The 12,674-nt window shown below is 43.4% G+C and overlaps 1 protein-coding gene across 1 annotated transcript in view; it reads right to left on the bottom strand.

Annotated features, from left to right (window-relative positions):
• Nucleotides 1-12,674, bottom strand: part of DNAH6 (dynein axonemal heavy chain 6) — a 192,411-nt gene that overhangs the window by 19,529 nt on the left and 160,208 nt on the right. The window contains exons 68-69 of the mRNA XM_084627883.1: nucleotides 7,041-7,179; nucleotides 3,342-3,461 (exon numbers count right to left, since the gene is read on the bottom strand). Of these exons, the coding sequence (XP_084484009.1) occupies nucleotides 3,342-3,461; nucleotides 7,041-7,179 (259 nt within the window). The remainder of the gene's footprint in view (nucleotides 1-3,341; nucleotides 3,462-7,040; nucleotides 7,180-12,674) is intronic.

The raw sequence follows: 12,674 nt of genomic DNA, 5'->3' as shown, positions 1-12,674 counted from the left end.
TCCTTCAGGGAACGGATGGCCAGGATCCCCTGGGGGACTAACTTGAAGGGGAAAGGAGTCCAGGAGAGCTGGCTGTATTTCAAGGAATCCCTGTTGAGGTTACAGGGACAAACCATCCCGATGAGTCGAAAGAATAGTAAATATGGCAGGCGACCAGCTTGGCATAATGGTGAAATCCTAGCGGATCTTAAACATAAAAAAGAAGTTTACAAGAAGTGGAAGGTTGGACATATGACCAGGGAAGAGTATAAAAATATTGCTCGGGCATGTAGGAATGTTATCAGGAGGGCCAAATCGCACCTGGAGCTGCAGCTAGCCAGAGATGTCAAGAGTAACAAGAAGGGTTTCTTCAGGTATGTTGGCAACAAGAAGAAAGCCAAGGAATGTGTGGGCCCCTTACTGAATGAGGGAGGCAACCTAGTGACAGAGGATGTGGAAAAAGCTAATGTACTCAATGCTTTTTTTGCCTCTGTTTTCACTAACAAGGTCAGCTCCCAGACTGCTGCGCTGGGCATCACAAAATGCGGAAGAGATGGCCAGCCCTCTGTGGAGATAGAGGCGGTTAGGGACTATTTAGAAAAGCTGGACGTGCACAAGCCCATGGGGCCGGACGAGTTGCATCCGAGAGTGCTGAAGGAATTGGCGGCTGTGATTGCAGAGCCACTGGCCATTATCTTTGAAAACTCGTGGCGAACCGGGGAAGTCCCGGATGACTGGAAAAAGGCTAATGTAGTGCCAATCTTTAAAAAAGGGAAGAAGGAAGATCCTGGGAACTACAGGCCAGTCAGCCTCACCGCAGTCCCTGGAAAAATCATGGAGCAGGTCCTCAAAGAATCAATCCTGAAGCACTTGCATGAGAGGAAAGTGATCAGGAACAGCCAGCATGGATTCACCAAGGGAAGGTCATGCCTGACTAATCTAATCGCCTTTTATGATGAGATTACTGGTTCTGTGGATGAAGGGAAAGCAGTGGATGTATTGTTTCTTGACTTTAGCAAAGCTTTTGACACGGTCTCCCATAGTATTCTTGTCAGCAAGTTAAGGAAGTATGGGCTGGATGAATGCACTATAAGGTGGGTAGAAAGCTGGCTAAATTGTCGGGCTCAACGGGTAGTGATCAATGGCTCCATGTCTAGTTGGCAGCCGGTATCAAGTGGAGTGCCCCAAGGGTCGGTCCTGGGGCCGGTTTTATTCAATATCTTCATAAATGATCTGGAGGATGGTGTGGATTGCACTCTCAGCAAATTTGCGGATGATACTAAACTGGGAGGAGTGGTAGATACGCTGGAGGGGAGGGATAGGATACAGAAGGACCTAGACCAATTGGAAGATTGGGCCAAAAGGAATCTGATGAGGTTCAATAAGGATAAGTGCAGGGTCCTGCACTTAGGACGGAAGAACCCAATGCACAGCTACAGACTAGGGACCGAATGGCTAGGCAGCAGTTCTGCGGAAACGGACCTAGGGGTGACAGTGGACGAGAAGCTGGATATGAGTCAGCAGTGTGCCCTTGTTGCCAAGAAGGCCAATGGCATTTTGGGATGTATAAGTAGGGGCATAGCGAGCAGATCGAGGGACGTGATCGTTCCCCTCTATTCGACATTGGTGAGGCCTCATCTGGAGTACTGTGTCCAGTTTTGGGCCCCACACTTCAAGAAGGATGTGGATAAATTGGAGAGAGTCCAGCGAAGGGCAACAAAAATGATTAGGGGACTGGAACACATGAGTTATGAGGAGAGGCTGAGGGAGCTGGGATTGTTTAGCCTGCAGAAGAGAAGAATGAGGGGGGATTTGATAGCTGCTTTCAACTACCTGAAAGGGGGTTCCAAAGAGGATGGCTCTAGACTGTTCTCAATGGTAGCAGATGACAGAACGAGGAGTAATGGTCTCAAGTTGCAGTGGGGGAGGTTTAGATTGGATATTAGGAAAAACTTTTTCACTAGGAGGGTGGTGAAACACTGGAATGCGTTACCTAGGGAGGTGGTAGAATCTCCTTCCTTAGAGGTTTTTAAGGTCAGGCTTGACAAAGCCCTGGCTGGGATGATTTAACTGGGAATTGGTCCTGCTTTGAGCAGGGGGTTGGACTAGATGACCTTCAGGGGTCCCTTCCAACCCTGATATTCTATGATTCTATGATTCTATAAAGGTTCTGCAGGCCAAATTCTGCCCTCAATTACACATGCACAAGCTCTTTGTCTTTAGATTATGCCCTTGATGACACCTGGGCAACCCTATTGTCTTCAGTGGGTTTGCTCAACTGTAATTTATTGGATTTTAGCAAACAAGTCTGTTGATGTGCAAGAAGGATTAGATACAATCCAGTTCTCTCTTTCTTAGAGAGAAAGGGGGGTAGCATCATCCACTAGATATGGCACTAGACAGGAAGTCAGTAGACTTGGGTTCTATTTCCAGTGCTGCCATTGGCTCACTATGTGACCATGAGCCACTTATGAGTTCCTATTTGGGGTGCCATATTTTAAAAAGTGTTTCGATTAAGATGAGCCCTTTTGAGAACCGTGGGAACCGAGTGGACTGAGCACTTTTGCAAATCTCACCCTTAACCTCTCTGTGCTTCAGTTTCCCTATCTGTAAAATGGAGATAATAATGTTTATTCATCTTTGCAATGTGTTCTAAGATCTATAAGTTAGAATTGACAATTATTACCATTAATTGTGTTGGCTCAGCAGTGCTAACTGAAGTATATAATACAAGCAAAAATAGTTTTGTCACTAAATTCAGCAGATATAACTATATTCATATTGTGGGACTAATTTTCCTTTCATTTACACTGGAGTAAATCATGAGTAACTCCATGGACATCAATGGGGCTAGTGTCGTGTAAAAATAGTGTGAGAAGAGAATCAGGTGTAAGGATGAGAGTAAGAAGTTAACATTTTACATAGTGACTTTTCACAGAAGACCCACATTCTACGGAGTCCCTGAAAATCTTAGGAAGTCCACAACAGACCTCAAGGTTCACAGGTTCTCAAATACTGCAAAATTTGGGCCAAAAGCTTCTTTTTGGAAAATATACTTCTGAGTCAGAGACTTCTGTCTGTGGAAATGGAAGGAGATACACTACCAATAATGTCCTCTGTGGGGCAAGAGACATTTTTCTCAATAAAAAACTAGGGAGACTTTAACTAAGCTTGTTATCCAGTTCTTAGACACACAGAGAGAACCAGACCCCATTGACTGATGCAAGATCCATCACAGAAAGACCAGAATTTTTCTACAACACAAATACAGAATTAAATACACAAAATCATAAAAAAATGTGATAGACAAACAGTTTGCATTAACCTAAATGGAAATCCTCTACAATTCTAATTGTATTTACCTGATTTGGAGTATTTGTAATCATATTCTAATGTTTCAGGAGAAAAAAACCTCTTTAAGACTGTACGCAGGCACCTCTGATCCCAGGTGTCTGTAACTCGCCCTCCATATGTAATTTCACCTGAAACAGTGTTTGATTTTTACAGATTACAATGTCATATAACAATTCACATATTAAAAAGCTTTTACTTTTTAAAATTTTAACATTCATCTTTCCTAGAATTCAGGATAGCATGATTTTTGTGCGTCACTTTAATGGAAATAAGAGTGTTTAACTGTCAGAAAGATTTTTTTTTTACTCATTAAAGTGATTGATAAAATCTGACACTGCAATACATCTAAGTCAACTAATAAAAAATGTCAGATTTTCAAACAAGTTGCACACACAATTATGTGCCTAATTTGAGCATGTAATTACTGCAGCTGTATATGTAAACTAGCAAGAGATATAAAGGGTAACAAGAAAACATTCTACAAATACATTAGAAGCAAGAGGAAGACCAAGGACAGGGTAGGTCCGTTACTCAATGGGGGGGAAGGGGAATAACAACAGAAAATGTGGACATTGGAGAGGTGCGTAATGACTTCTTTGTTTCGGTTTTCACCAAGAAGGTTGGTGGTGATTGGACATCTAACAGTGAATGCCAGTGAAAATGAGGTAGGATCAGAAGAGACTAAAATAGGGAAAGAACAAGTTAAAAATTACTTGGACAAATTAGATGTCTTCAAGTCACCAGGGGCTGATGAAATGCACCCTAGAATACTAAAGGACCTGACTGAGGAGATATCTGAGCCATTAGCAAATACCTTTGAAAAGTCATGGAAGACAGGAGAGATTCCAGAATACTGGAAAAGGTCAAATATAGTGTCAATCTATAAAAAGGGAAATAAGGACAACCTGGGGAATTACAGACCAGTCAGCTTAGCTTCTGTACCCAGAAAGATAATGGAGCAAATAATTAAGCAATCAATTTGTAAACATCTAGAAGATAATAAGGTGATAAGTAACAGTCAACATGGATTTGTCAAGAACAAATCATGTCAAACCAACCTGATATCTTTCTTTGACAGGGTAGCAAGCCTTGTGGATGGGGGGGAAGCAGTAGATGTGGTATATCTTGACTTTAGTAAAGCTATACAGAAACACTGCCTTCTATATATAATCTCATTAGAGTAATATATTCAACAGTATCTAACTACCTACAGGGATCTGAAAAGAGGCCATCATAGGGAGACCGAAAGAACTTTCACGTTGTGGGGCAAATTAGGGGAGGAGTCATTAGGCAGAGCTGGCGCTAGGCATAAGCAGACTAAGCAATTGCTTAGGGCCCTGAGCAGCTCAAGGGGGTCTCCTATTAATTATTAGTATGTGTTGAGCATGGGTGAAGGGCCCACAAAAATATTCCTGCTTATGGCCCCCTATGGGCTTGCATTGGCACTGTAATCAATATTCCATCCTGCAACCTGGCCTTTACCTTAAATTGTACTTGTGGCACCTTAGAGACTGTAACAAACTATCTGAGCATAAGCTTTCGTGATGATGATCATTTCGTGGATGAAGTGAGCTGTAGCTCACGAAAGCTTGTGCTCAAATAAATTTGTTAGTCTCTAAGGTTCCACAAGTACTCCTTTTCTTTTTTAGAGAATTTACAGTAGTTTTAATCTTCAGCTTGACAAAACACAGAACAGAATAATGGGACCTATTTTTCACTTACATTGGAAAAGCATTTTTTGCTGTATAGTACAGGTAACTAATGGGAAAAATGTAAAACTAGGCAAAGAGAATGAGGAGTCCTTGTGGCACCTTAGAAACTAACACATTTATTTGGGCATAGGCTTTCATGGGCTAAACCCAAATAAATTTGTTATTCTCTAAGGTGCCACAAGGACTCCTCGTTGTTTTTGCTGATACAGACTAACATGGCTACCACTCTGAAACTAGGCAAAGAGAGACGCTTAACTGTTATATTCACATACCTATCTTGTGAAGTAACTACTATAAAAGCAATTCTAACACTGTGGAATACTACAACGAAATTACAGGGTTTGTGATAAAGGAAATATTAAGTAAAAAATTATAAACCACCATGAAATAGATATGTGAAAAGCATTTTCACATTTCAGGGGTAATCTAGAAGGACATCTTAGAATAAGGGATCAGATATGTTTTGCCTAAACCACTGTGAATATGTTTCTATTTTTTTTACTGTACTCTTTGGAAGACGGTTTTTATTCCTTCATAAATCACTTTAATTATTTTTATCATAAAACTACCATTTTTGTTTCCTGTCTAACTAATTATGCAAACTAAAATCTACTTAGCAGAGCTAAGCAGCAAAGCAAAGAGGAACATTACTGAAATTGTGAAGAAAAATTACCTTAAATTCTTGCTGTCAAAACCCAGAAATTATAATAATCTCTATTCTTGGGTCAGTGCTGACTGCATGGTACCAGTAGAGAATGCAATGAGCTCGGAGTTCCAAGCTGTTTTACTTTCAGAAGGAAGTGCCTACCCATTACTATTTTACTCCAGTTTTACACTGTTGTTACTGCACTGAAATCAATGTAGTTACACTCAGAAGCTGGAGTTACACTGTGATGAATCAGGCCTCTGTGTGTTCCTGAAAAGATTTTTTAAAGTATAAAGAACTGCTTTTGAACAAAGGCTTTGGTTTGCTATCCTATACAATGGTGATTACTAATGGTTAGATTAGCTTTATCAGTCTCTCCACAGTTGCTGAAGAATTTTTAAATCACTTATATTTGACTCTGTAAAGTGAGAGCTGACAATTTTCTTTTCTTCTTGCTCAAGGAGTAAACTAGATATAATCTGCATGATGATTATCTTGTTGCTATGGGTAATTAAGCAGCTGTTTGGATATTGCCACTTTGATATCAGGTTTCCATTGGAGGGGTCATAACTTGATGCTCCTACGTGTCCACAATAGCTCTGAATGCTGAGATTTATATGCTCGGGTCATCAAGTTAGAAGGCTGCTAATTTTCTCCAGTCAGGAGATCATTCCAAACAGAAACTTTGCAGGATGGACATAGCTTAGGACTTTTCAAAACCACACAGGTCTTTGCTGTTTGGCCTATGCCCTTGATGCCAGTCTATTAGATAGCATTTGAATGGGTATGTCTAACCTGGAGCTGGAGGTGTAATTTCCACCTCAGGGAGACATACCCATGCTAGCTCTGATCGAGCTGGTATGCTAAAAATAGAAGTGTGGATGTAGCAGCACAAGCAGAGGGATTGGCGAGGGTACCTAGGGTTTTAGACTAGACCATACGCAGGACAGCTAGCCCATCCCAATGCTCACACTGTTGTGTCTACACTTCTATTTTTAGTGCACTAACTCAATCAGAGCTAGCGTGGCTATGACCACCCAAGACAGAAATTACACTGCCCATTCCAGTGTAGACATGCACTTAGCTAGTGCCTTACCCTGATTCCAACTTTAAAATGCCATAAAAGGTGAAGATTGATTACAGAACCCATATAATTGTATTGACTTCAGTAGGATTCCACGGTTATAAGTAAAAGCATAATATGGCCCTATACAAATAATCAACTTAGACCTGCTAAGTTGTTGCACGTAGCTATATAGCTTAGTAATGCCTTGTGTTTATTGAGGAATGCTAGAAGTAGATAACTGCTAATATTGGAGCTGTTAAAATAAAATATCTGAGCACTGTACCTGTTATGTAAGTTAGGGCATCCCAGGGTATCTTTCCTTCTTGGCAGTAAAGATTTAGGTTCAGTAAGGCACATTCTCTATCGCTGTCATTAAATTCATAGCAGATGTTCCACCCAAGAGGTCCAAACTTTTTCCTCTCCTTGAATATTAAATTAAAAGCAAAACTGAGTAAAATTAGTTTGTTCAGGATGCTCAGAGCAATTGTACTGTTAATTCATAGATTCATAGATATTAAGGTCAGAAGGGACCATTATGATCATCTAGTCTGACCTCCTGCACAACGCAGACCACAGAATCTCACCCACCCACTTCTGCGAAAAACCTCTCACCTATGTCTGAGCTACTGAAGTCCTCAAATCATGATTTAAAGTCTTCCAGGTGTCTTGGGCTGTCATGGTGTGTCTTCATGGAGCAGAGAATCCTCCAGCAAGTGACCCGTGCCCCACGCTACAGAGGAAGGCGAAAAACCTCCAGGGCTCTTCCAATCTGCCCTGGAGGAAAATTCCTTCCTGACCCCAAATATGGCGATCAGCTAAACCCTGAGCATATGGGCAAGATTCACCAGCCAGATACTCAGGAAAGAATTTTCTGTAGTAACTCAGATCCCACCCCATCTAGCATCCCATCACAGGCCATTGGGCCTATTTACCATGAATATTTAAAGATCAATTAATTGCCAAAATCATGTTATCCCATCATACCATCTCCTCCATAAACTTATCGAGTCTAATCTTAAAGCCAGATAGGTCTTTTGCCCCCACTGCTTGCCTTGGAAGGCTATTCCAAAACTTCACTCCTCTGATGGTTAGAAACCTTCGTCTAATTTCAAGTCTAAACTTCCCAATGACCAGTTTATATCCACTTGTTCTTCTGTCCACATTGGTACTGAGCTTAAATAATTCCTCTCCCTCTCCGTTATTTAACCCTCTGATATATTTATAGATAGCAATCATATCTTAATGTGGCGTTGTCTTCTGATAGCAATTTCAAATTTTGTAACAGAAATGATAAAGTGATAGATTAGCACAGACCTTAGCAAGGGGCAATGTGTAAGCTTTTTTGCCCCATGACTAAGGCTAAGATTTTGTCAAGGATATTTTTAGTAAAAGTTACAGACAGGTCATGGGCAACAATGAAAAAGTCACAGAAACCCGTGACCTACCCCTGATTTTTATTAAAAATATCCCTGAAAAAATGGGGAGCCGGTGGGCTGGGAGCTTCAGGGGCCCCCACCACCCATGGGGTCTCAGAATTCCAGGGCCCCCTTCTGCTGACAGCTCTGAGCTGCGGGGGTCCTCCCTACCTCCTGCGGCAGCTGGGGACCCTTCAGCTCCCAGCCGGCGCTGGCTGAAGTCACAGAGGTCTTTGGAAGTCACAGATTCTGATTTAATTGGGGATCGGTCCTGCTTTGAGCAGGGGGTTGGACTAGATGACCTCCTGAGGTCCCTTCCAACCCTGATATTCTATGATTCTATGATTCTCCACTACTAAATGGCAGCCTTACCCATGAGTAGCACCTGAAGGCACTAGTCCTCAGGGACACTCCCCCCAAGTCATATTTTCCTCCTGGCTCTTGGGACAGGAGAGGGTAGTAATTTCAAGTTGTCTTATGCCATGAGCACATTGCAACTCCCCCCCAGCAATGGGTCAGCTGAACTTTCGTTCTATCCATTCCCCAACCCTTACTGTACAATTAAAAGTAAAGTATTAGCTTTTGGTCACTTAGGAGATAAATCTCCCTATTAGAGATGGGAAAGGTTGAATTTTGAGACAACCTATCTTCTAGTCTTACATGTCTAATCTTACAGCTCTCTATCTGCCCAGTTCATGTAATTCCAAATATTGCATTATTTTTCAAAATAAATAATTCCGTGATTTTTTCTTGAAGTGAGATGAATGCAACATTCATGAATAATCTGACAGCAGCAACCTAGTACGCTAAGCAAGGATAACATTGCGAACCAGCTGAGCGGCTAACAGCACAGAGGCTAACAGAGGGAGTTTGCCTGGGAGCTGTCTGAGAGGAGGTACACTAAGGGCTGTATTAAGGAGGCTGTGTTGGTGAGTATCTGAGTGTCTGTTGTGGGGACAGTTTGACCGTGTGCTTGATTGGTTATTTGAAAAGTGTGAATTGGGAGTGCTTTGTTCCAGGTGAGCCTTGAGTGGGCCTGACTGTCATAAAAAGCCGGTCAGCTGCGAACCAGCTGAATGTCGAACAGCAGAGAGGCTAACAGAGGGAGTTCGCCTGGGGAGAGCCCACTGAGGCTTACATCTTGCCGGCTTCTCTGAGTAGTCACTACAACTCCCGAGGAAGCTCATAGAAGGAAGGTAATATGGATGGGGGGTGTTCAGCTGTTGTGACCTGCACTGGATGTGCCATGTTTGTCTTTCTTCCACAGAACAGAAGCGACTTTGTCTGTACAAAGTGCAAGCTGGTCTCCATACTGGAAGAGAATGTTCAAGCTCTGGAGGAACAATTATTGACCCTGCGTTGCATAAGAGAAACTGAAGATTTCCTCTACAGGTGTCAGGATATGCTTCTACGGACACAATGTTCTGAAGATTCAGAGCAGGCTGTGCAGCAGGGACAGGAGGACGGTGAAGAAATTTGGCAGCATGTGACCTCCAGAAGAAGAAAGGGGAGTGTCCATGTACCAGCAATGCAGATACAGGTAAGGAACCGTTTTCATGTTCTCTCCACAGGTACTAATGCGGAGAGTGGACTAGATGATACATCTGAGGGAAGGGAACAGAAGGAGACCTCACCAATTGGAAGACATGAGATGCACTGTCCTAGAGATGGGGGTTTCACGACCACCGCTCCCAAGAGAAGGAGGCGGGTAGTGGTGGTCAGGGACTCCTTCCTCAGGGGGACTGAGTCATCTATCTGCCACCCCGACTGGTAAAACCGAGAAGTCTGCTGCTTGCCAGGAACTAGGATTCACGATGTGACGGAGAGACAGCCGAGACTCATCAAGCCCTCGGATCGCTACCCCTTCCTGCTTCTCCATGTGGGCACCAATGATACTGCCAAGAATGACCTTGAGCAGATCACTGCGGACTACGTGGCTCTGGGAAGAAGGCTAAAGGAGTTTGAGGCACAAGTGGTTTCTTGTCCATCCTCCCCGTGGAAGGAAATGGCCTGGGTAGAGACCGTCGAATCGTGGAAGTCAACGAATGGCTATGCAGGTGGCGACGGAGAGAAGGCTTTGGATTCTTTGACCATGGGACGGTGTTCCAAGAAGGAGGAGTTCTGGCAAAGACGGGCTCCACCTAACAAAGAGAGGGAAGAGCATCTTTACAAGCACGCTGGCTAATCTAGTGAGGAGGGCTTTAAACTAGGTTCACTGGGGGAAGGAGACCAAAGCCCTAAGGTAAGTGGGGAAGTGGGATACTGGGAGGAAGCATGAGAAGGAGAGCATGAAAGGGAAGGGCTCCTGCCTCATACTAAGAAAGCAGGACAAACAGCAAGTTATCTCAAGCGCCTATACACAAATGCAAGAAGCCTGGGAAACAAGCAGGGAGAACTGGAAGTCCTGGCACAGTCAAGGAATTATGATGTGATTGGAATAACAGAGACTTGGTGGGATAACTCACATGACTGGAGTACTGTCATGGATGGATATAAACTGTTCAGGAAGGACAGGCAGGGCAGAAAAGGTCGGGGAGTTGCACTGTATGTAAGGGAGCAGTATGACTGCTCAGAGCTCAGGCATGAAACTGCAGAAAAACCTGAGTGTCTCTGGATTAAGTTTAGAAGCGTGAGCAACAAGGGTGATGTTGTTGTGGGAGTCTGCTGTAGACCACCGGACCAGGGGGATGAAGTGGACGAGGCTTTCTTCCGGCAACTCACGGAAGTTACTAGATCGCAGGCCCTGGTTCTCATGGGAGACTTCAATCACCATGATTTCTGCTGGGAGAGCAATACAGTGGTGCACAGACAATCCAGGAATTTTTGGAAAGTGTAGGGGACAATTTCCTGGTGCAAGTGCTGGAGGAACCAACTAGGGGCGGAGCTCTTCTTGACCTGCTGTTCACAAACCGGGAAGAATTAGTAGGGGAAGCAAAAGTGGATGGGAACCCGGGAGGCAGAGACCATGAGAGGGTCGAGTTCAGGATCCTGACACAGGGAAGAAAGGAGAGCAGCAGAAAACAGACCCTGTACTTCAGAAAAGCAGACTTTCACTCGCTTGGGAAACTGATGGGCAGGATCCCCTGGGAGAACAACATGAGGGGCAAAGGAGTCCAGGAGAGCTGGCTGTATTTTAAAGAATCCTTATTGAGATTACAGGGACAAACCATCCCGATGTGTAGAAAGAATAGTAAATATAGCAGGCAACCAGCTTGGCTTAACAGTGAGATCCTTGCTGATCTTAAACACAAAAAAGAAGCATACAAAAAGTGGAAGATTGGACCAAGGAAGAGTATAAAAATATTGCTTGGGCATGCAGGAGTGAAATCAGGAAGGCCAAATCACACCTGGAGTTGCAGCTAGCAAGAAATGTTAAGAGTAACAAGAAGGGTTTCTTCAGGTATGTTAGCAGCAAGAAGAAAGTCAAGGAAAGTGTGGGCCCCTTACTGAATGAGGAGGCAACCTCGTGACAGAGGATGTGGAAAAAGCTAATGTACTCAATGCTTTTTTTGCCTCTGTCTTCATGAACAAGGTCAGCTCCCAGACTACTGCACTGGGCAGCACAGCATGGGGAGGAGGTGACCAGCTCTCTGTGGAGAAAGAAGTGGTTCAGGACTATTTAGAAAAGCTGGACAAGCACAAGTCCATGGGGCCAGATGAGCTGCATCCGAGAGTGCTAAAGGAGTTGGCGGATGTGATTGCAGAGCCATTGGCCATTATCTTTGAAAACTCATGGCAATCGGGGGAGGTCCTGGACGACTGGAAAAAGGCTAATGTAGTGCCCATCTTTAAAAAAGGGAAGAGGGAGGATCCTGGAAACTACAGGCCAGTCAGCCTCACCTCAGTCCCTGGAAAAATCATGAAGCAGGTGTTGCTCTTTTAAGACTTCTAAAAGCATGCTCCATGCCTCGTCCCTCTCAGATTTTGGATGGCTCTTGAGATTCTTAAACCTTGGGTCGAGTGCTTGTAGCTACTTTTAGAAATCTCACATCGGTACCTTCTTTGCGTTGTGTCAAATCTGCTGTGAAAGTGTTCTTAAAATGAACATGTGCTGGGTCATCATCCGAGACTGCTATAACTTGAAATATATGCAGAATGCGGGTAAAACAGAGCAGGAGACATACAATTCTTCCCGCAAGGAGTACAGTCACAAATTTAATTGATGTATTATATTTTTAATGAGCATCATCAGCATGGAAGCATGTCCTCTGGAATGGTGGCCAAAGAATGAAGGGGCATATGAATGTTCAACAGATCTGGCATGTAAATACCTTGCAACGCCAGCTACAAAAGTGCCATACAAATGCCTGTTCTCACTTTCAGGTGACATTGTAAATAAGAAGCAGGAAGCAGTATCTCCCGTTAATATAAAAAACTTGTTTGTCTTAGCAATTGGCAGAATAAGAAGTAGGACTGAGTGGACTTGTAGGCTCTAAAGTTTTACATTGTTTTGTTTTTGAGTGCAGTTATGTAACCAAAAAAATCTGCCTTTGTAAGTTACA

The sequence above is a fragment of the Lepidochelys olivacea genome, assembly GCF_965140295.1.
Source record: "Lepidochelys olivacea isolate rLepOli2 genome assembly, chromosome: 5".
Classification (NCBI taxonomy): domain Eukaryota; kingdom Metazoa; phylum Chordata; order Testudines; family Cheloniidae; genus Lepidochelys; species Lepidochelys olivacea.
This window is presented reverse-complemented; position numbering and strand designations above follow the sequence as displayed.